Raw genomic sequence first — 24,950 nt, forward strand, 5'->3', positions numbered from 1 at the left:
CCACCTTCTGCCACTACTGCACCGACTTCATCTGGGGGCTGGCCGGATACCAGTGCGAGGGTAAGGGGCTGCCGGGGCGGCGGTGGGCGTGCGGGACCTGCCGGGGACGCGTCCGGGGCGAGGTGGGAGGAGGAAAAATTGCCTAAACCCACTGCTAATAAAACCTCTATTCATAATTAGTATCAACAAACTATAGTACTAAAATCTAATTTTAAAATCTAGTGCAAAACCACAATACTAAAACGCAATACTGAAATACATTAATAATAATAGTGCATTCCATCACAAAAAGAAGTGTCTAAAGGTAGTAATCAAAATTCTAGTAATAGCCTAATAATAACAGTCGTAAATTGCAAAAATCAAGTCTGAAACTAGAGTAGTGCTGAAAATTCTGTTCCCAGTTTAAATTATAGGAGTAACTAATAATAATAATAATTTCTAACAAAAATATCGTAAAACCGGAGATATGTCAGTGCTCACTCCTGTGTGGTGACACCGGCGTGTGCGGTGATCCAGCAGTGTCCCAGCCCATCCTGGGGGGGAATGTGGGCCACCATGCACCCCAGCAAGCTCACGGTGGATCCATCTCAGGGGCACCCTTACCTGCTGAAATGCCTGGTCCCATGGGGAATCTGAGACCTGTGTGGAGTTTGAACCTTTTAAACCTTGGCTGGTGCACGGAAGGGGAGAAGGAATTGCTAGGTTTCCTTGCTGGACTTCAAGGCAGCTGAGGTTCTTGGAACAGATAAAAATTATAACTTGTTCTGATGCAGCAAAATCCAGTGGTGTCATAGCAAAAAGAGTGGATCTCTCTGTCCCTCTTTAAAGGAAAACAAACACACCACTACCAACAACAAAAAACCCAAACAAAACAGCACAAAACATGATGTCTTCATGAGCATATGCAGTCCAGCTGGCTTGGGTTGCAGCTCCCAGGCCAGGTCCAAAGAGTCAGGTTGTACAAGAGCATCATTGTTTGGGTGGGTGTCAAACAAGGCTGTAGGTGTAGAACAAGTACCCTGCAGTTCTTGAAATAGCTCCTGCCTTTTGTCATTGCCAGGGTTAAAGAGAGTGCTGGATTAAGTTGGGTGGAAGTCATGTTCCTGTGTGGTGCAAAGCAAGTCTTGCAAGGATGGTTTTATATTTGCTTAAAAGTTTTCTGAGAGAAATGTTGTTCTGTCTGTGTGGCATAAGGTCATTGCTTATCCTAATAAGCAACAAAGCTCCAAGCTCACATGATAATTTCTTTCACTGTGAAAATGCACAAAGCCAGTCTTCTGTGTTCTCTTCTATCACTGACTTTAAAAATGGCAAATTTTTTGAGTCATAAAACTGGGCATTCAGGTGCCAGTTTGTCAGTTGAAGATCTGAATAGTTTTGGTAATGCTAACAGGTAATGCTAGCAAAATGTGAAAGGGCGAGAATGTTTCACTTTTTTTTTTATCCACTCACATAAAACATACTTAAAGGTAGTGTATTCCTGCAAGTTGCATTTAGGATTTTTTTCTAGTTTTCCACTGCAGTTGGTGTTCTGGAACTTTTCTTCCCCTTTGACTTTTCCAGCAGAGTTCTGGATAAACATCTTTAGCACCACTTTCTAATGGCCGTGTGCTGATGGGGCACTTCCAAGCTGCGTGGTTAAAATATCTCTTTTAAAACTACATCTGAAAACTCCACCCAAAATAAGTCACCTCCGAGAGGGGTAATACAAGAGAGGGGAAATACTCTCAGTTTCCATTAGCTCTAACATTCTCTGCTCAGAGTGTGCAGGAAAACCCTGTAATGGCACCTGGCACATCAGTCTCCACTGGGTGAAGAATAAGAATTGGGGTTTTTTTATTTGCTTGGTTTTTTTTGTTTGTTTTTTGTCCTTTCATCTGTTTTCAACCAGCTATGCTTAGAGTCATGTTTGTCTTTCCAACAACTTGCTGCTAAACAACAAATCTCAAAACCATCTGATGGATCATTTGCTCATGTGTCTGCTGTTGTCAAGTTCCAAGTTATTTAATAAATGCTAATATGATTTCTTAAATTCCATTTAATTGTTACCTCCTTGTCACATTTACTTTAGCTAATGGAGTTTGATCACTGCACTTTAGAAAGTGATAGAAGGAGTGCCAGGCTGTTAAAACAAAAAAGTAACCCACCCAGCTATTAGAGAAGGAAGTGTTTTCTGTAGACTTGAAAAACATGGTAGATGATTGCTACCTCCTTTTTTTTCTCTGCAGAGAGTCTGGGTTTGCAGGTATAATTGCAGCTGTCTTTGGACTCTGTTTGATGAACCACCTACAGGCTTATGAAGCCATCAAGGGGCCTTTTTCTAAGCGGATTTGCAGTGGTTGCTCTTCCAGATCTGTAGGTTCAGATGTTCAGTTTCCTGATGCTGTTTGTGTTGACATTCCCTGAAGCTGGTTTTACCAAAACAGAAAGCTTCCAGTCTTTGAAGGAACTAAGCATGCTCATAGTGTGACTCCTCCAGTTATTGAAAGGAAAGGGAAAAAAAAAAAAGAAACATACCAAAAAAAGCCTGCCTCTTATCTGTCATTAGTTTGAGTAGCTGTATGGCCTAAATCACCTGGATTTTTGTTTTAATTGTGATTGAACTTTAGACCCCTGGAGAATGGCATCTTCTGTGTGTGAATGATAAAGTTTGTGGGTTTTTTCTGTTAACTTATCAACTACTCAGTAGACTGGCACATCCCCATGTGGCTTACATAGCTGTGTAGCAAAAGTACAAGAAAACAGAATGAATTCTCAAAACATTCTCATAGTGGAAGCCAAGATGGTCCTTAGGTTTTTTCTGTGAATTCCAAAAAGTTTATGGAAGAGATGCTCTGATGCTCTCCATAGAAGGCATAAAGTGTCCTGCATCTATTCTGATTGTTGAAAAGTAAGATACCATTTCCCACTCCAGTATGGGGGCCAGACCACTGTCACCAGCACTTTGTATGGGATTGAAGGTAGTACTCCAGGGGAGAATTGCAGCTCTCTTACTCAGATTGGCAAGATATTTTTACAAATGAATTTTATAGGGAATGCAATACTCTTCTTATATGGAATAGGTGTCCAGCTGGGTCTGAAGATGTCATGTATTAAGCTTCTGTGCACATATTTATGTAATATCAGTCAACCAGGCTTGCACCTGTGGTTTATTCACATGTCCTCCCCACCCTGACAAATCTGGTTTCTGTAAATCTTTTGTAAAGAACTGTTTTTCTTACCACTTTGCTATTTGTAGCTGTGACTTCCTTTGATAAGTATGTGTGTATGTGTGACAGAATAAATGAAGCTTGAGTTGTAGCATGGAAAACTTCTCTCTTATATTGCTCTTGCTTTCCTAATCATGGTCATTTCAGGTTTGAGTGGGTTTAAATTTCCTCAGGCTTGCCAAAGAAGAAGCAGTGTAAATGGCTGAGGTTTTGTGCATGTGTGTACACATCTTAAAATGAAAAATACTTGATAGATGAGGCCTGTATAAGAATTGTAAAGAGAGCTCTTATTGGTAGTTCACAGTAGGACTAATTTCATACACTAAAAGGTAGCTAGCAGATATTTTATACTGGAGTTTGGGATTAGTTTCAGCCACCAATAAATACATTTCTTTTCACAGTGCTTTTATTTTACATAAAACACTTCAAGAAAAAAAATGAGTTGGACGAATTGTGGATCTGTACATTTTTGGGGGCTACAATAATTTCCAATTCTATAAAACTTTATAATGTAAAGTCAGTTTGGTTTACTTTGGCCAAGGATAAAATGTAGGGGATTTAAGTAATAAGCAAGTTTGATTGAAAATTTACAGTTGTTTAACCATTTTAGGTTTTTTATATCTATGTATTTCATTAGAATATGTGGGAAGCTGCAGTCGTGGACTTCTTTATATGTACTTAAGCAGATAGGGCCCCTGTCTAGATATGAAGGCTCTAAGTCAAATAATATTTTGGGGAAACAACACCATTATTTTCTGTTTTTGTTTTTGGGGGAGGAGTTGAAGGGATTTGGGGGGTAGGGAGGGGTGGGTTAAATTTTTTTTTTTAGGCTTCTAAGCAGACCATCCAAACTTATACCAAGATGTATAAAGCTTTGTTTCTCTTAATCTGATTTAAATGTTGGCTGACAACACCACAGCTTTTCCAGAATAAAATGTAAATGATGAATCTGAGTTATATTTATGACATAAATCTCAGATTTGGCAAGACAGCCAGAAAGCTGCTGTAATTTATATGGGCATGTCCCAGATAAGGACAAGCTGTGTTGTTCCTTGTTGATTTAGGAGAGCTTGGAGATGTTCAGACAGCATTTGCAGCAGTCTTCAGATGCATATTTTGGACAAATTTTGTATGCAGTCTATTGAACTTAAAGGCTGTTCTAAGAAAATAGAGTCAGACAGGGAAGGTGTGTTAAAGCTGGGAGTTTGCTGCGATATGGAAGTAGTAGCAGGGAATAAGGGGACAAGGCGCAGTCTCCTTGGACTCTCATCCTTTCTAGCTCTGTTGTAGAGATAGGCACGTGAAACATCCTTGACCCTACAGTTTTCATTCAGATCTGTTTTGAAGGAAGTGAGTGATATATGAGATTCCCCCAAGAGTCTTAATGCTTGCAGTTCAAAAGGAAAAACATATTCTTCCTTCTTGTGGTGAGCTTCACTTGCTTTTGGTGCATTACCACAATACAATTTCGCTTCTATCCTCCAATCAGTTTGCATTTTCTTTTATTCTTCAGTGGTTTTCTTGCCAGTGGTGGGGCCTTCCTGTGCAACAAGATATTTGGTGCTGAGATATTTGAGTGAATGTGACTTTGCTGCATTTGAAACTTATATGAAGCAAACAAAGACAGTCAAAAAGGAAAAAAAAACCCAAAACCACACACACATATCCAAAAAATTCCACAGAATAAAACCTTACACAGAAACTTGGCTCAGTTCAGCTGATATACATGTTGAGAAAAATGTTTGGAGCATTGACTGACACATTGAAAAATGCAATTTACTGGTCTGTATTTGAAGGATAATCCATTTTATACTGAAGAGAATTCATGCTTTTCTTTTCCCTGCCTCCTGACAGTGCCTCAGAGGAAAATATCACTTTCACCAGCAGTGATGCAGAGAAAAGGACAGGGTGCTTTGTGAGAATGCACACAGCTTTTGTTGCTGGAAGCTATAGTTTGTGTTGATAGCATTAGCTCAGATTTCAGTCCAGAAACTCAATTAGATAGTAAATAACTTACTGCATAAAGTGCTAAAGCCTGTAATCCAATACCAAGCCTTGCACAGCACTTTGATATATCATCTGTGTTACTGCCTCAGTCTGACTCGTTAAGCAGTGACAAAAGCAGTAAGGAAGGTGCTCATCAACCCATCACGGTCTGAAGTGGCTGTGGTTGGTGCTCTGCAGGTTCTCTTTCTAGATGATAATTTATCAAATATACCTTAGACATAGTATGTTCAGGTGTTTCTCAACCATCTTCAAGGGTAGTGCCTTGGACTCCTTTTAATCTTGCACAAAATTTTTCAGTCTTTCTCTGGTAAATTTCCCACAGACTTTAGTTCTTGCAGTCCTGTGCTAAGGGTCTAAAAATTGCTTTCCAGCAGGGATTCTGCTATGTGCAATGGGCATTAATTACCTATTTTTAATTGTAACTCAAGGTGGGGCCTCCTGTGTTGAATGCCAGGGGGAATGGCATGCAAGGTGCTCAGTTTTCATTCGCCTGTGGTCAGTTTGTAACAAATGTTTCTGTTGTTTCCACCCACCTGCACCGCCCATACTCGGAATTATACCAAGAATTATAATTTTTAACTTTTTTTTTTTTTTTTTTTGTGGGTTCCCTCTGGGCATGGTGCTTTTGCTGGTCTGTTTCTCCTTTTTTGATTCCATGCTGTTTATAACTTGTCCATAAAATTGCCTTGTTTCTTACTATCCATAGAAAGGTGGTTCTCTTGCAGATTTTGGGGCACCCTTCTCAGGTGGTGGCTCTGAATTCTCATTGAACCATGCTGTCCCTGGATGACCTTTACTTTTTTGGTTATGTCACTTGTTTCTTCCAGAGGTGTTTCTAACTCTGCCTTTCATTAGCTCAAGCTGACTACCTTCTGGGCTACTTGTTGCTCAATTGGATCCATCCTGAGCTGGCTCTTGAAAGTACCTGTGGTGAAACTGCTTTTGCAACACTTACAGAAAATAGGTGACTAAGTTACTTGAATGGGTTTAATTTGACTCAACTCCAGTGGGGAAAGAGCAGAGTGTGTGTATAGTATAATACACCTTTCTAAAGGATTAAACAATACATGCTGATCAGCTCCTCTGTTGTTTTTGCACTTTCCCCCTCTCCAGCCTTTTTAATTAATGGTAACTTTGAATTTGTGAGAAGCCAGTTAGGAAACACTCCCAAGCAGAGAGTGAAACCTAACGTGTGTATATCGCAGTGTGATAAGGAACACGTTGGAAGCACGCTTCTTTTTTTTTTTTTTTTCCTAAGTGTGCTGCCACAGTGTTCTTCCTTATTGTTGTCTCACTTGTGGAAGTTTGTTATTCAGTAGAGTACAGTCAACCCCTCATTTCACTTCCTGTTCTTATTTAAGCATTTTTATTTGCTTGGCTCTGGAAGAATGGGGGTGGGGCTGTGTGTATATTCATGCGTATATATTCACATATATTTATGTGACTTTGTTGCTTTCTTTCCTGTTTAAGATTGAATATCAATGGATTATTACCAGTAAATTATTACCAGTGAATATTACCATTACCTGGAAATATGTTTAGGATTATTAATGTGATGTGCTGGTATCACTCACCTCCTTGGCTTCTTTTTAAATACCAGCTGTATGATATAATTGTAGGGCCCTTACTATTGTAAAAATATCATTATTTAAGATCCAAAACAAATATAAGAATAAACAATGGTGTATTTGACCACAATTTAATCCATGCTTGCAAGTTTTCCATACACAATACTGCTAGAGACGTTCTGAATATTTAGCTAAACTGATTTTCTGGTAAGAGATTATTGAAGTATTGAATAATTTGAATTTTAGGGGTTAAAATAGGAGCATTGTGTTGTTCTGGAGGGTAGTATTAGGTTATGGTGGCTAGGAAATATGACATCCAGTTTAAGTGCAAGAATGCATAGGAAAAAAATCTCAGTTCCTCATTGCTTTTCTTTCTGCTTGGCAGCTTGTGTCACTTACTACTGCCTTGGTTTGTCATGCTATAATTCAGGAAATTAGTCTTTCCTTTTTATGCAATACTTTCTCTGCAGAATGTGAAAATAATAACTGGTACACCTTGTTAACCAGTGAACATAAGAAATAATTCACTAACCGGTTTCTTAAGTGATTCAAGCAAAAATACTTGCTCAGAGCTGAAACCATGATGTGGTTAGGATCTTTGCCTGGAATCATCATAAATACAAGGAAATGGGTAAGATTCCCCTAAGCATGAAGATGGCGTGAGGGAAGGCTCTGAACATAAAGTGAAAAAACTGATTGCATTTGAGACTGTGAATGCTTTATTTCAGAATAAAAAAGGCTTTTTGTGAGATGACAGATTTTCTTCAGAATCTAGTTTGGATGGCAGAGTGTAACTCATCACACATACAAATTTGCATGGGAAACTGATTAGGACTAGCAATCCTGGCATATATCCGCTATAAAAAGAATCCCTTGGAATTAAAACAAATATGTGGGCTGAGCAACAACCTAGGAGAAACTGCTTTTTCACATTCAACCTCTTGTCAAAACAGTATTGATACAGAGTACTGGAAAAGCCGATTTAAAAATATTTAGATATTCACAAATATTCACATGATTTAAAACTCTCAAGACACTTTTGCAGGTTGTTGCCCAGGTTTTGGGTGGATGCTGTTGGATGTCCCAGTGCTAGTGCAGTGCTGGAGCAGTTGTGCATGTGAGCTGTGAGCAGGGTGTCTGCCCTCACTGCTGACAGTTGTCCGTGGTAGCAATAGCAGCCCTTCCAAAAAGGAGTCACAATCCCTTTGTCCTAGAAAATGATTTTCAATTGCAGTTATGTTTGATGCTCCAACTCTGTCTGGATGCTGGGCAGACTTAATTCTGTTAACAGAAGATGCTCAGTGAGAAACCGAACACGTGATCCAAGATGAGGAGGTGTGAAAGAAGAGATGTAACCTTAAACAAGAAGAACTTAATAGATTCCTGTTTCAATTTCTGTGCAGAAATCAAGTACAGACTTACAGGCTTGTATTTTCTTTTCTGAAGAAGTTAACTAACAGCAGCGGGGACTTTTGGTTACCAAATCCTTTTTTAAAAAATAAGCTAAAGTAGAAGGTAAAAATACTAGCATGTTAAAAATACTTTCAAAACAGCCAAATATTGTTGTGTCCATTTTGGTTTTGACCTCTGTTATTCTGTTCCTATTATATTTCTTTCCAGAATAGTTCCTGTTTGGCAAATGCATAAAGATTTCTTGACATTATTGTATTTTTCATTCTAGCACTTTTTCTTCAGGTGAACCAAATAGATTATTTAAAACTAAATCCATAAGATAATGGAGATATATTACATTTTTTTGGTTTTGCTTTCTTACATTTACTTTTGCTCAGTTCAGTGTAACTTTTTTCTTAAATATGATGTCCTGGGAAACTTTAAGAACCTTTCAGTGTGTGTTGATAATTCATGTGCATAAATTAATAGCTGATTATGCTACCTAGTAAATTAAGATTGAGTGCTACAAGAACTTTCGCTGTCTGATCAGTTGAGAAGACCACACCAAACGACACTAAAATGAAATTAATATATGAGCCTTGATATAATTTGGTCCCTCTTTGGGAAAGATTTATGTCTTTTCAGAGAGATATTTTTAATTTTAGTGTTTATGGACAGAGTTATTTTATTTTTGGAAGTTCTGGTGTATTAATCAGTGGTATATATAATTTGTACTGCAGGCTTCTGTTGTCCATATAGATGTAAACACTCATTTTCTATGAATTTTGCATGATCTTAGATACATGAAAGACTGTTGCTTTAATTCAGGAGAAATATAGTCCTCAATCTCATCAGTGACTCAAGCCTAAGTGCTGGAACTAAAATGCTCACACTTTCTTAAAAAGAATCTTTCAAAAATACTTTAAGTGAATAAGATGAAGAATCAGGATTTTAAAAAAAATCACGAGATCAGCACTTTCAATTTGCCTTTTGGAAATAGTGCCTGGTGAGTGTTTTGTTTTCCTGATTCACCACTGTGTGAATCATTTGCCTTTAGTTTCCTGACCGTGTCAATAGCTTTGTAGTAACCACAGTGGAGAAAATACTGAATGTACTTACCCAGTTGGCACAGGATTCTGTTTCTTCACTTTCTGCATTTTTCCTCTCAATTTTTTCCAGGTCTGAGTATTTTTCACTCAAATCCTATTGTTTTATACACTTGTGAGTGTGGTGCAACTTGGAAATGAAGCCCTGTAGGAATGACATGTAAAGGTTGCCACGGCAGCTCTGGGGTATCTCGGTTTTTTTCCTTGTTTTGTGTTGCTGGGAAGTATTGAGATGCCTTAGATAATCCAGAGATTACCCAAATTAAATGTGGAAGAAGATTTATTATGGGTTTATGTCGATTAATAATGGGACCTACATTTTAAATGTATCCAACTTTCCTTGAAAAATTGTAACTCTGCTGTGGAGGTTTGCGGGTGCTACTGCAACTAAGCTTAGCAGTGATTTTTCTTCAGTATCTTCAGGATTTTTTATTATATTTTTATGTTCTGTGTTCAGTTTTTAAGCGGCAGAAGAGGGACTGCAAACCTCTTGTCTGCTGGTTATATCACTGAGTGGAAAAGATTGTGTTTGTGTGAAATGCTGCCTGGCTCTCCTTGATCCACACATAACATCTTATGTGTGTTTTGGAGGGAATTCTTGGTTTCCCCCACTGCTAAGAGCGTAGAGCTAACTCCCTGAGTCCCTGTGTGCATGGGACACACGTGGGGTTCACTCGATGTGTCCCTGGTGATATGCCCCGTAGGTGCAGAACTGGTGTGTATTACACCTGTCTGTAGCCTGTAGTGTGGAGAAAATCTCCAAGTCTTTGGGCGCTGTGAGTGTCCAGGCAGCTGTGTCAATATCACATTTTTCTGCCAAAATTCCATCACAGTTTATGAAGTCCTAGTGTGCATTAAGTTCAGCTAAGATCCACCCTGTTTATTTCAATGTAACTCAGATTCTTCTTTTTCAATGCTGGAGATGTGCTACTGTTATTTCCCTTTTATGTGTGCGGAGGCATTTCAATGTAGGTATGTCTAATGTAGCAGAAGTGTTAACAGGACTGTTTTTGCACAGGACACGTGTGTTGTTGTTGAGGAGGGTGACACTGACATGGCAGTGTGTGGATTTATTTGTGCTGTACTGGGTAACAAGTGACAGTGGTGCAGGAGGCCGCATGTGTGCGGGCTGGAACCTTACAGTGTTCATGCAGGCTGCCTAGGCATGATAAGCTCTTGAAACCAGCAAGTCTAAGGGCAAGGTGCTGTAACTGGCTGGGGGCAATCCCAGGCACAAGTACAGACAGGGAGAGGAAGTCATTTGACAGCAGCCCTGTGATGAAGGACTTGAAGTTGTGATGGATGAAAAGCTGGACTCGAGCTGGCAATACCAGAATCAAGCACATCCTGGGCTTCATCCAAAGCAGTGTGGCCAGCAGGTCATGGTAGGTGATTCTGTTCCTTTACTCTGCCCCTGTGAGACTCCACCGGGAACACCGCATACAGCTTGACATCCTCAGCATAAGAAAGACATGGACCTCTTAAAGTGTGTCCAGAGGAAGGTGATGAATATGATTAGAAGGATGGAGTACCTCTGCAATAGAGAAGACTGAGAGCTGGGGTTGTTCAGCCTGGAGAAGAGAAGGCTTTCAGTACCTTAAGAGGGGGTTATAAAAAAGGAGGAAGAGGGACTTTTTATATGGGCAGATAGTGACAGGAAAGGAGATAATGATGTTAAACTGAAATAGAGCATCTTTAGATTAGATGTTAGGAAGAATTTCTTTGCCCAGAGGCTGGAACAGGCAGCCCAGAGAATACCTCATTCATGAAGATGCACAAGGCCAAATTGAATGGTCTGGTGAGCAACCTGGTGTGGGGAGTGGCAGTATGAGTTGAAACTACATGTTCTTCAAGGTCCCCTTCGGCACTAACAATTCCATCATTCTGTGATGAAGCTTTTGTTGTGAGGATGCTTGCAGTAAATGTCAAATGGTTTTAGTGCATTTTCCTTTAAATTGAGGGCTGGATCAGTCTTCACTGTAATTTTTGTTGTGCTGTTCTGAATGCTGTAAGCTGTAGCTCTTTGTTTTGACCAGTAGCTGTAAGTCAGCTGGACAGCGCTGATAAACAATTGACAAAGTTTCTCTTTGTAAGGCATCACCCTGAAAACAGTGACTTGGCAAAGCTGTTGCAGACAACAGCTGCAGGGAGGTAAGCGTTTATGACACTGGTGTGCATGCCCTGCAGTAGGTGGTTCTGTGGTCCAGCTGGATCTTCCTTGTTCTTCTGGTTTTAACTATTCCATGTTTCTCTGTCCCTCCTGTCCAATTTCATCTACACATGCTGCCAAGCTGGCCCATCTCTGCTCCAGCCCCTGGGGTTCAGTTGGTTGCACAGGCAGTCTGCAGCAAAAGACATAAGAGGCACCAGGTTAAGACAGAGCCAGGAGAAATTTCTGATTGCTAAATGGTCTTCAAGAGTCTTTTAGTGGTGTCTGGTACTTGATTTTCTTATCACCATGACATCTTGCTGAAACCATGTGTTGGGTGTCTTTTCTTTGAAGGTTGTTAGGATGTATAGCCTTTCACTGCATGTGCAGGGAGTGCAATCAGAGGTTTTTCTGTCAGCCTTCAAACCGGCTTGACCCTTTCTAGCTGTGTAAAGGCTGCAGTCTGGAAAACCTGGAAAAAAGCCACAACTGTGTTACATGGTCTTGCATCTGGCTTGTGTGGGCAACCTTCATCCTTCTGCCTGTACAGAAGAGCTGCTCGAGTATTTAATTGTTTGCCCTCGGACAGATTTCTGTGGTTCAGAGAAAACTTTTCGGGCTCCTGTCTTCAGCATCCCTGAGGACTGCTGATAGCCGGTGTGGTTGGGAGCCTGCTTGGAGAAGAGTCACAGCCAATAGTCTGTTGCTGTTACATTGTTGGTGGCAAAAACTGTGTCCCTCCAGGCTCCCTGTGCATCTTCACATTGTTAGTGGGAGGCCTCTTCCTCTGAAGGACCTCTTTTTCTTAGAATTGTCAGGAGATGAGTTGCTGAACTCTCTCCCCTGATGTAGCCCTCTTGGAGATTTTTTGTTTTCCATCAGTGGACCAGCACCTTGTCCCATTGCACTGTCCTATCTTTGGCCTAATCTTCAAGAAAAGAGAAGGTTTTAGTGCTTTCTGGATGTGAATGCAGGTTTGAGACTAGCTATCTTCCATCTCTCTGAAGAAGAAAACTCTCTTAATATTGGGGACCTGTTCAGTAACTAAAACTGCATGCCTCTGAAACCCTGTGTTCATCCTCATTTCCCTGGTGGTGAGTCTGATCCAGCTGTCTTTTAAGAGGGGAAAAAAGTAAAGTCTATGCAGAACCCACCTTTCTCATAAAATTTCACAGAACAGAATCACAGAATAGTTTGGGCTGGAAGTGCTCTTAAGGATTATCTAGCCCAACACCCCACTCCCACACATCCCACACAATAAGCAGGGATATTCTCAACTGGATCAGGTTGCTCAAAGCCCTCTTCAACCTGACCTTGAATATTCCCAGAGATGAGACGTCTGCCAGCTCTCTGGACAAACTGTGCCAGTGTTTCACCACCCGTATCATACCAAATTTCTTCCTTACCCCCAGTTCAAATTTATCCTCTTCTAGTTAAAAAGTATTACCTCTTGTCCTATTGCAATGGGCCCTGCTATCTTTCTTATATGCCCCATTTAAGTATTAAAAAGTGGCACTAAGGGTCTCCCTGGAGCCTTCTTTTTCCAGGCTGAACAATCCCAAGTGTCTCAGCCTCTTATAGGAGAGGTGCTCCAGCCATGTGATATTTTTTGTGGCCCTTCTTTAAGACCTGTTCAAATCTATCCATTCTTTCCTGAGCTCAAGATCTCAGGGCTGGATGCAGTGTTCCAGGCAGGGTCTCATGAGAGCAGAGCAAAAGTTAAGAATCGCCTCCTTTCTCAGTTTTTGTCCACTGACATTCCCAAGTGCTTCTCAGCAGCGCTGCTCTCTTTCTATTCACACCTCAGCCCATATTCACTTGGCCATACTGTACAGACTGGAAAGAGAGTGGACTGCAGCATCTGAGCTGGAGTGGATAGACCCCTCTTCTGTGTATAGACGTAGCTTGTAGGGTGTCTAGATTTTCTGATGGCTGTGGATTTAGAAAAACCTCTTGTCCAAACGGAGATGGCTGCTTTTGCTACTGTGGTACAACTTCTCTGTGCAGTTTTCTCCTTGAAATGGGAAGCCTTGGTGGGACTGAGCACACAGTGTAGGTTCCTTTGTCTCCAGCTGCTGGTGTTCTGGCTTTTCCTGCTTAGCAGGATCTAAGAAACCTACTCTGGGTAAAGTCAGGAGATGGGAAGATGGAGAGAGTTCTGTTTTGGCAAGTGAGGCTCCTTTAGTTCATTTGTCAGTACTTGTTTTACAGTACCAGGAGGATGGAAAAGCAAGATACCGTGTTGTAGACTTCAGGGATGAGAGAGTGAGAAGGGCTTATGTAGCCCAGGTACTTTGTGAGGCTAGTACAATGCAAGCAAGCCTACTATAACCAAATGATTGATATTTCAAGTGTCTCACAAAACTTATCTGACTGTTTTCTTAATAAGTAGCTTGTCTTATTTTACTTGTCTTGTTACTTTGTTATTTTCTACCAGCATGTTTGAAATACAAATGAATAGGAATTCAGATGTGCTGCCTTGAAACTATGGAGGTCAGATGCTACAAAAGCATTTCTTCGGAGTATCTGTGCCTATAAAGAGAAGGTGTTCTCATGCAGATAATTCTGGGAATATAAAGTGCAAGGCAATTCACATAGTGTGGAGGCAAACTGCATCTTAATCAAACAGGGTATATACTGGTATCTCCATTTAAAGCAGAAGCATATATGACTGGTTAGTTGACAAGACCAGAGAATCCCAGAGAGAGAAAAGAACTGCCGAATACAAGTGAACTATAAGGATACTCAACAGGTCTCTGAAAAACCTTAACAAGGTTTTCATTTCTTTTGGATTTTCTGAAGAAGAGTATTTACAATGTAGTTCAAGCACACTGTAAGCAAAGCCTGAAGTTTCTCACCACTGTGAGAAAGGAGAGTCTTTTTAAAGCTTGACTTCTTAAAGATTTCAGAGATTTTTCCATTCCTCTCTCACCATTGTTTGAAATGTTTTGGGAAGACCAAAGCTTCTATGACAGCTTTCCTGGTGACATTTAGCAAGCATTGCACAACAGAATTCTAAGCTTAAACTAGGCTGTGTTTTTGTCTGAGAGAGTACACCAATATTGCATACAGGTGTTTGCATGTTTCTGCTGAATTGGGAAATAAGCTGGTGAGGTCCATGTGCTGCATGCAGCATTCCTTTCAGTGAATAGCCACAGTATTCAGACTAGCCTGTGGTCGCAGTTGTAAATGAAAAGCTAAATGCGTCTATGTTGGCAAGCTGCTACAATGGAGAAGTAGCTCAAAGCTGTGTAACAAATGTAATAGTTGAGTCCCACAAACTTCCAGTAAAATGAAAGTGTTGCTTTTAAGCTACTCCTGAAAATAGTGACTGTGCCACCAGCTTGAATGATCCTGTCTAGATAAGCAGTCTGGTGTTTTTGGTATAATTTAAGAACACTGTGATAGAAAAAATAAAAATATTTTTCTCCAATCTATGACTTATTAGCCCGTGGGCATTTTCTGAAAGCTATTGTCTTTTAACTGTCAATGGATCTCTTCAGCGAATGCGAAGGCAGTCCTGATGAACAAAATAAGCCTGCTTGCACACCAAGGACAACTTCAGAAGGGAGTGATAAAACCGCTGAAGGAGAGAGGTGGATTAAACCTCTATTTTGGCTTCTGTTATGTCAGGCACATGCTATGGAAGAGCAGGCAGAGCAGAGGAAATAACCTACTTCGTTTTGACCAAAATAAAACTTCGTTTTGAAAGAGTTAGATTGACTGAGGCTGAATTGTCTTGGTGCTGGTATGCCCTTTAAGTCCCACTGATTCATTGTTTGGAAAATGGAGACTGTTATTGTTGTCTTGCATAACAGCTTTGAAGCTTTGGTTTACTCCCTGGCTTTGCTAGATTTCTTGTTTGTTTTTCTCTGTCCGTCTGCAGGCAGTTGTCCTTCCTCCTTCTGTCTTTTAAGCATGCTGCAGTAGCTGTGCCTCCTGCAGTGGCCATCTTTGCCTTTGTGTGCATGGGGCACTTTTATTAACTAATTGGGGCAAGCTGATTCTTCCATGTTCAGCACTTCCGTACCCATCTTCCTTCCCCAAGCAGTCGTCAACAGCTTCTTTGCATAAGCCAGTGCTGCAATTTCATGATTATGCATCCTGGCAGAACCAAAGTGGAAGTTGTGGCATCTCTGTGAATCATGGCAAACAAATTGGGAATTTTGGAAGCCCTTCCAGGTCCTGGATTAAAGCAGTTTGGTTTGCAGACCCACCAGAAAGCAGAGCTCTACTGTGTTTCAGGGCAACCCTGGGGATATTGGCTGGACTGAACAAGTATTTACATCTCTTTCCTGAATAAGAGGGACAGTAAAAGAACATCTTGTTTTCTCATATTCTAGCAGTGATTGACAGTGCCCTTAAAAAAAGCTGTTTTCTCAGTTGCTGAGCTCTATCTTGTTTTGTTTGTGGTTTTGTTTTTTCAGTGAGGGGAGGGGTGAGAATAACTACTTTAAAGGCTCTAGTGTACGCAAATTCAAATACTTTCTCTTATTCTGGATGGTTGAATGCCTTATATAAGCTGGTGACTTATGGAACAAAGATTCGTAATAATTGCATCTGTTTATAAGAAATATTTATATTGCTAGAAGTACTGATCTCTGTCTGTTCAAAGCACTAAGCTTTACAGAAAGCCTGGTAATGTTTTACCCTTAATTCATTATTTCATTTTGATAAAAACAAGATGAATGCTACATGGTCAAATTTATAATCTGGCAAATTGACTTGAAGCTAGAAATCTTTGTCTTTGGTAAATTCTTATGCTTTAGCAAACTGAAAGTAGTCGTGCTGATTTATAGCATGTGAGAATCTGACCCTAACTCTACAGACTGTATAGTCAGATGTAGCTGTAGTGCACTCTTAGCAGTAATGCTCTCTTTATTGGAGCTACTGAAAATGAAAATTACTGGAAGTATTGAAAATAAATTCAATAGTCTCTGCTGGAATGAATTACCCCTCTGGAGTAAATGGTAAGAGCCATTATTCTCTCTGTAGTACCTGTTGCATTTGAAACATAGCCATGCTTGCTGTGAAGGCACAAGGCTTGAAACTGCACTGCACATCCTTCTGCCCTGAGGAAACTGCTGCCAAACGTCATTTGTTGCAGAGGCTGCTGCTCTGTTGCACCAGGCGAGTGGTAAGGTAAAAGATGCCTATGCTGTCACCTTTCCAAGAGGTCCACTGAATACAAGCAGTTTTCTGGGAAACAAAAACTAAATCCTGCCCTTGGTGCTTGTCACCCTGGAGTTTGCAGCCATGACACTGTTGACTCTTGGAACCATCTGCTATCAGATCTGCTATCAGGCTCTGGCCAAAGCCACCACAAGGTACATGTCCTTTTCCTACCTGTGGGGAGCTAGACTTCTCGTGTACACCTTCTGGACTTCTTGTGTACCCTTTTGTGGCAATCACAGCTTGGGCCAGTTGTGGCTTGCTACAGTCTCATGACAGCTAAGTCTGGAAATGTGTGGTGGGAAGTGTTAAGGGGCATAAACCTGTCTTTTCAGAGAATTATCAGTCTTTGATTGGTAGAAAACATTACTTCTTACAGCTGCTGGGACTTGTTCAGATGAAAAAAGAAGGATGTGACTACAGATGAGTTTCATTTGATGTGTGAAATACAATAAAGGGCTGAAGGTTGTCGTATGGAAAAGGAGGACAGAGATTCTTGGGATATGGAAGTTTACTTGTGAGTACAGAGACACACTTCAGTGTAGGAGTTAAGTTACACTTTAGATACATAGTGAGGACTTTGTCCATGTTTCTTCAACCTTTTTGTTAAAAATAACCATTTTAAGATAATGCATTTAGATAATCTATAACACTTTTAGACACCTGTTGTTGAAAAAACCCAAATTGTTCAATATTTCATCTGGTAGAAACTTCATTTTATTTCATCCTGTAAAATTTTCATGTGCTTAGGAAGATATAAACAACATTCCCCTGGCCACCCAAATCTAGTGCCAGAGCCAGTTGGTAACCATAACCACAGCCTTTTCTTAGCCTTGCTTTTCTGAGCATCTTAGTAGAAGACAGATATAAACAAAGATATTGTGTATGGAACGTTCCCACTGGAACTGAAAGTTGGCATTCACAGTGTGTGAAATGCTAAAATAAAAACACACTGACTGTGTGTGCGTGGGCGTGGGTGTCAGATAAAAGCGATAGAGGGAAGCAAAGAACTCAGTCAAGGCTGCACATGGATTTGTGGCAGTGTGGGGGATTGTGCTACCCAGCTCTCCCATTAACAGTCCACAACCTCCTCTACAAAGGCCAGTGGTGAGATGAGAGCTCACGCTGACACCAGCTGCTGAGGATTACAGAAGTATATTTCAGTCTCATTTTATTGCTTGGGGTGGTTGAATGTAAAGTGATGGTTATGAAGGGGAGGAAAAGTTCTCTCACAAGCTGCTGAGTCTTTAGTCAGCTTTTACAGATAGGCAGGAAAGGGTCTTAGAGTTGTAATGGTACATCCAGGGAAATATGTGCCCCTTGTGTAATTGTCAAAGAAAGGCAACTTGAATGCTAGATGTTGTTAGGAGGAGACTGGGGAGAAGTGGCAGAAAAGCCACCTCTGTGCTGCAGCATAAAGTCAGCTTGCTGGTTCTCTCTGTGCAGTGCCTGAGCTGCTGCTGAGTCTGTAGGTGTCTGATGCAGCATTAGATCTTGAACGTGACATTTTCCTTTCTCTATTTTATTTTAGTCCCCTTGTAATTCTTTCATGTAATCTATGTACATTTAGAGGGCTATTTGTAGAGGACTGTAGAGATTTTCCATTTATGTAATACTCCTACATATATCAGGCCGTTTGTTCTAGTAAACTCTGCAAGACAGGGACTTCTTCCAAGTCTTACATTTAACAAGATGCCTCAGAGAATTACTGCACTTAATTTAGTTGTATTTATACCCACATTAATAAGCTGTGTATGTTCTTTAATGCATTGCACTTAAATTTTCCAGAAACAAAAAATTTATTGTAAAAAAAAAAATTAAAATATACCCTGCCTGGAGAGCAATTTGATAATTCTACTTATTAAAATGTTTAGCAAATGCAAAGTTAGACTTCAGTGTTAAAGATAAAAGAAAAAAATAAAACCTAACATGTTAAAATACAAATATACAAATAAACTTCTGTTTAAAAAATACCAGAACTGAATTATGGTGAGTATTTTCCCAAAGAGGAAACAAAAGTAATTTTTAACACCACCTAGGCTTTTCCTCAGGACTGAGTGGTCTTTTCAAAAGGGGGAGAAGTTTATGTGTTATATTTGATATTTCATGAGCAATTCTCACCCACAATTCTCACCATTTGCATAGGGCACCAATATATAGCTAGAGTCCCTACAGGGCATAATTCACGGTTTTCTTCTTCCTAGTTTTGGATTCTGGTTTGAAGTCTGTCTTGAGAACAGAGAGAAAAATGCTTATGTGGAAAAAGTGTGACATATTGGAGGGTATAAATAGCCATCCTTTTTCTAAGAAGTGTTACACAGCTCATGAGTTACTGTGATTCCCAGCTTTTATGTCCTGCCTTGCTGGAGAGAGATGTTTTCTGTTTCTTTTCAAGTGTGTTTTGGAAAGGTGCTGGCTGTACCTTCCATGAGTTGCCATATGTACACATGGCCTTTATTAAAACACCAAGTCAAACAGAATGTGGTAGGAAAAGTGGCCCAGGAAGTGATGGCTTGCGGGCAGAGCCTGCTGTAAAGCCAGATCTTGTGCTCCATGTGGACAGGCAGCAGCATAGTGATGCCCAATGTCCAGATGGCTTCTTGCTGAGCGTTACCAAAACCTAATTTTTCACAAGAAGGAAGTAATTTATAATTGAATAGCAGAAGGCCTCAAGGTAAACTTATCAAATATGGTTGGTGCAGTATGCCTGACCAGATGCTTGGAGAGACCTCTATAAAGCCCCCTAAACCTTTAAGTAAATGTTTTGTACAGTGTCTGAAAGCTGCAATTGAATGGCTTTCTTTTGACTTAGACAACCCATAGATGTGTCTGCTTGTAGCTAGCTCATCACTGAATTGGTATGGATCAAGAAATCTTCATCCTTTAAAAAGATCCACCTGTCCTCTTCCTTTAAATGCTTTTTCCTCAGAATTCTGCATTTCATCTGCTGAAACTTCACATACAGTGTCTTCTGGCTTGTTTTTCCTAATGAATGGTCACCCCTTAAAACCTACAAAACCTCTCCTAGCTGTCAGAATTTAAGACCTAATTAAGCCTCTCTGGGACTATTGATACAAATGTAGGATTCTGCTGCCTCCCCTCCCCACCCCACCCCCTAATATTGTTAATGCTTCCGTTTGCTGCCATTTTGGGTTTTTTCTTCCTGTGTGGAATGTGCAAAATAAAAACAAATTGGTGACTTGTAGGAGTAATTTCACCCCCTGAGGAATGTGACAAGCAGAGGAGAAGTTGTGTGAATAGCTCCTGAAAAATGTGTGAAAATCTTTCACTGAGAATGTTACCTTCTATGTTTGCGCAGTTTATCTCCTGCTGTTTGTCTCCTGATATTCCTTAATTTGATTATTTGCAAATGCTTCCATTTTCTGGCTGACATTTTAGGAAGCTAATTCTTTTCTGTGTTGTCTTCTTCTGTATGCATTCAAACAATTAAAACCTTTATGCACCTTCCTATTTTGCTCCTTGTCTGAAACATTCCTTCACTGTTTGGTTTTACTGATTGTCTGAAGTTGCTGACTTAGTATGCTTTTCTGTGTCATTAGATGTTTCCTTATCTGAACCATATGTTACTGTCTTTATGCAGACCATGTTTTGCTGGATTTGTCAGTGCAAAGATAAAATTGTGATACTGATTGGCTTGGGTTCTGGTATGTGTACTGACTTCGGTTGTCTAAATAAGTAGAGAACACCTCTCAAGGTCCATGGGAGGAGCATCTTTTCCATGAGCTGGTTGTCTGAATTCCCCAGGGTGTTTGGGTAGGGCTCAGCTGACTTGTGCATTGAGTTTGTGTGCGCTTAAATCTAATAGCACTTAGAGAGGTGGTCTTGCAGACTTCAGTTGCCTGCTGCATCTTGCAGATCAGAAAATTCGTGTGATCAGTCTGCTCTCTGCTTTCCTTTCTAGCCAACCTGCTTCTGAACTAGAAAAATGAGGGAAAACTGTCATTACACTGAATTTCATTAGTCACCGCTGATTCGTCTTTGACTAGCTCTCACCTCTTTATGAAATTCTTGACACTGCTTGTTTATATTTGAAGCTTCATGCTCTGCTCTTCATGGGTCAGAGCCACGAGAACCTTTGTCCCTACACTTCCGCCTTAGAGGGCATTTCGCCTCACCTAGCCAGGTCAGACAAACTTTGGGCACCACTCTGAGACAGTGACAAGATCACCTAAACAAGTGGCTGAGGCAGATGTCTTCAGGATATGAGTGACAAATTTCAGACTATAGGTGGTAATGGGCAGGTGGACTTTAACCCTTTTTTCCTATAGCTTCTACAGACCTGCTCTCACCACAAGCAGGTGACCTTCCTAAGAGCGTCAGTAGAAATACTGCTGCCAGCTAAGGAAGGAGCAAGTTTAATTATGTTATCATTATATTACCACTGTGTCCATGTTGAGAAAACACATATCAGCGATGAGGATTCATCAGTTCTCTGTATGGACTCATACTTGTTTTCTGGAGCAGGAGATGCATCTCTCCTCTGCCTGGATAATGACTTTGGTTTCCTCTGCACTGGTAGGCTGTGTGCTCCTCCCCACCATAGAGATCACCTCCAAATCTCTTAAGCAACTGCATTTGCAGCTGCAAGAATCCACTTCATCATCCTTTCTTTGGCTGTTTCTTTCCCTCATCTGCCTTATTTGATTGGAAACAGCCATAAACCTTAGAGATGCACGTAACACTTCATAGCACCCAGCAGAAGATTTGGTTCTGTTCCTTCCCACTTTATTTCATCAGTGCAGCAATCATTCTGGGTTCACCCATGGATGACGAATAACACGTTTGAACACAGTCGTGACTTGCAGTGCTTCTTTTTCTGACTTGTAGATTAATGAAAAAAAGGTGCTTACTGTTCATATTAAGATGGGTGCCAAGAGGAAAGGTGTCATCCTTTTTATGCTACCAGAAGGAAAATTTACTTAGTGTGGGCTGGCAGTAAGCTGTTTAGAGAAGTGGATTTTAATGCTTCAGTTGGCCTGGAAGGAGAAGTGTGCAATCAAAAGTCAATGAGCTGGAGAAAGGGGAGGAGAGGAAATTGACTGCTTTTGGTGACACTAGCGCATACAGCCAGTGGCAACAGTGGACTGCAGATGGGAAATTTGAAGCACTTGGGGTGTTGTCAGAAACTTGGGAACCTTAGGAAGTGGTCCACTGTGCTTAGGAAAAGCAGGGAGAGGAAAACCCCCTGTGTACAGCAACAGTTGCTGCTGGCAAGTGGTCTTCTGCCCTGGCACTGGGAGAGGTCTGAGCTTCCACTCAAGAGGTCAGGAGCTGAGCATCTGCGCAAGGCTTCGCACTTGAACTGGTGGAGATTAATTCTGAAAGAAAGAGGACTCTTAAATCCATAGCTGCATGGCTTATTAGTTCCTAATTAATCAGAGGTGGTAAGAATGAAATAAAGAATTCCTCGTTTTCTTCACATAGTTTAATGTAATGCAAATTCATGGTAAGAAGCTGTAAAAAATGTCCCCTCCATGAGAAATTATCTTTTAAAACACTGTCATGCTTGAAAGCATGCTTTTTGGAGCTTGGATGAAATTATAAACCTGTAATAAAAGAAATAGTTACTCCTGGCTTTCAAACCTCCTATAATTGGCAACCTTCATCCACTATACTCAGTTTGTAACAATACTTTGTTTTCTCACATTTATGTCACATGCACTAGCTTGTAGAATAATTCACTAGCAAGCATGTCCTTCTGCTTTGGCTACATCAAAGAGCTGATTCGCACTGTTTAAAACTTTTTTTTTTAAATTTAAGAACTCATTTTGATGCTCATGGAGAGAGAGAGTGTGGGAGGACATGACTTGCATTAGGCTTGTACTGTTCTGGGATAAGCTGTCCTTCCTTTTCCATTGCCAGCATCTTAGTAGCAAAACAACTTGGAGTGCATGCGCTGCTCAGGGTGTGACAGTTGTGTATGTTCTCAAACCTAGGGGATAGCAAATATGTTTAAAAAGATGTATTCCTAATTGTATTTGACCTCATTTTTGGTTTTGTTTGATTGTGTTTCTTAAAGCCCCTTGCTTCTGAAGAGTTGCTCATGGTTCTTATTTTATTTCCACAGTTTGCAACTTCATGTCTCACGAAAAGTGCCTCAAGAATGTCAAGATACCATGCTCATGTATTGCTCCCAGCCTTGTAAGGGTGAGTAAAGAGACACTGGCTTGTCTCCTTCTTGGGGTAATACCACACATTTATCAGTAATGAACATGGTGCTGTATTAGCAGTGGGTTACTTTCATATCATAATGCAAAAATTGTATTAGTCATCACTGAAGCTTTTATAGCTGCTCACAGGCAAAGCTACACTTCCTTTGAGAAGTCTGCTATGAGCAACTGTAGATACACTGTCTTTGAAGAGCAGTTATTTGCATTCTTTAAATGTTACTAGATGTTCTTCCTGTGTGTCATTACCTGGAAGTTTCGCAATAAAGTACTTGCTTTCAGATGGCTTGTGACCTTCTCCCACAAGACTTTATGTGTAAGAGATTGATTCAAAGGGTGTGGAACATGAATCAACCTGACAGAATATAATAGGATGCGACTAAGGTACTAAGAAGCTAAACTGAAGAGAAAACAAAGTGTGTTATCCACTTGGGAAAGGATGACCCGAGAGGAATGGAAGGGGAGAAGGACATGAGAAATTTACTAGAGAAGTAGTAAAACACTACAAATACCTTAAGGTATTTGTAGTGTTTTACTACTTCTCTAGTAATACTACAGGCAGAAGTCAAATGAGACATGGCTGTAAAATCATGTCTGTTCATTACAGACCTTGCTGACTCAAAGCACGTTTATGGGAATCTATTGTGTAGACCTGTGAAGGGAGCTGATCCCCTTCTTTGTGTCGTAGAACATTTTACCAGCTCCTTTTTGTTGTGGAAGCCTGTGTAGGGGGTGAGATGTGGAAGTTTGAAAACAATATGCAATTTGAGTTACAGGGATTGGATGAAGAGAAATTATCCATTTGCTTTTCTTGAATATGCTTTGTCTAGGTGATAAAGCTGCTAGACTGTGCCAACACAAAGCTTTGCTTTTTCTCTTCTTTTACTTTTCCTCTTTCCTTACATACCTTTCATCTGGAGAGGTGTCAGAAAGGTATCTGATACATAAATTTGCCAGTGAAACAGTAAGAAATACTGCTGTCTTAGAACCCATGGTAAAGGGACATGTAGGTAGTAAGAAGTGCTTTTACTAAGAATTAGCATCATCTGCTGTTTCACTATGTTGACAATCAGTCATTGTCGCAAGAAGAATAGTGAATCAGATGATATAGGTATATACAAGGGCCTTTGGGAGGATGGCAAAAATCCAACTGGAAAATAGTAATTTAATTCAGAATGTGGGCGTTGTAAACATTTATGACTGCTTCTTTTGTGGATTTGCTCTAAATTTAATTCATTGTTCAAAATAGTATTTGTTCCTTTGCTTTTATATGGTAAAAGTCCTCAATTTAAACTTAACTAATGTTCCCATTTGCATCAGTTGTAGACGTCAGTGTAATTTTTTTCTCTCTTGTCGGTCCCTGTAATCTATCTGCCCCAAAATTTTTATCTTGTGATTTATCTGTAAACAATAAACACAAATTGTACTGCACAGCAAGGATAGTTATTTGGTGGTGTTGTCAGTCTTTGAAACTGTTTGCAGTTCAGCGTTGCTGTGTTTAGCTCTGAGTCTTCTGTGTTTTCTGTCTTGAGCTGTAATGATTTTATTTTGAAAACTCTGGATTGTACTGTTCGTTCTGGACAGTCATGTCCTCCTTGACGTGGTCATCCAAGTTGCATTAATCCTGATCAGCTGTACAAGTGAAGGCTGCCATATGGGAGACGTCGTTTTGCATGCAGGCTCTGTCAAAGCAAATACCAGACTTGGCATTTGCGTAAAAAATATAACAGAGCGAAAAACAAATGACAGCCATTTATACAATTTGTGGGAAGTTTATTTTCTTAATCTCTCCTTTCAGATTATTTATTTATTAAAAGGTCTGACGTAGGAGGGAACACTGGTGGGATTTTTTTCTGATAGTTCTTTCAGCTATGTCAATATTCAGTGTATTACAGAAATGAGACTTTTTTTTTACTTGCCTGGGTTTCATCTAGAGAAGATGTCAATTGTTAAAGCTCATCAGAATGTGTCATTTGATACTAAGTCAACCCATCAGAGAATAATTTTTCAGTAGATGTTTGGTGGAAACTTTTGTTCCTGACAGTAAGGTTTCCTTCCCAGGGTCAAGTAAAGGCCCACAGAGTCACAAGCATGCCACAACTGCATCCAGTCTCAGATCATTCTTATGACTGACCTATGCATTTTTTTCTCAATTGTAA

General features: G+C 40.3%; 1 protein-coding gene across 1 annotated transcript in view; it reads left to right on the plus strand.

Moving 5' to 3' along the window:
- DGKQ (diacylglycerol kinase theta) overlaps window positions 1–24,950 on the plus strand; it is an 84,062-nt gene that overhangs the window by 3,424 nt on the left and 55,688 nt on the right. Inside the window, exons 3-4 of the mRNA XM_031060289.1 lie at window positions 3–60; window positions 22,692–22,771. Coding sequence (XP_030916149.1) covers window positions 3–60; window positions 22,692–22,771 — 138 coding nt within the window. The remainder of the gene's footprint in view (window positions 1–2; window positions 61–22,691; window positions 22,772–24,950) is intronic.

The sequence above is a fragment of the Geospiza fortis genome, unplaced genomic scaffold, assembly GCF_000277835.1.
Source record: "Geospiza fortis unplaced genomic scaffold, GeoFor_1.0 scaffold240, whole genome shotgun sequence".
NCBI classification, from domain to species: domain Eukaryota; kingdom Metazoa; phylum Chordata; class Aves; order Passeriformes; family Thraupidae; genus Geospiza; species Geospiza fortis.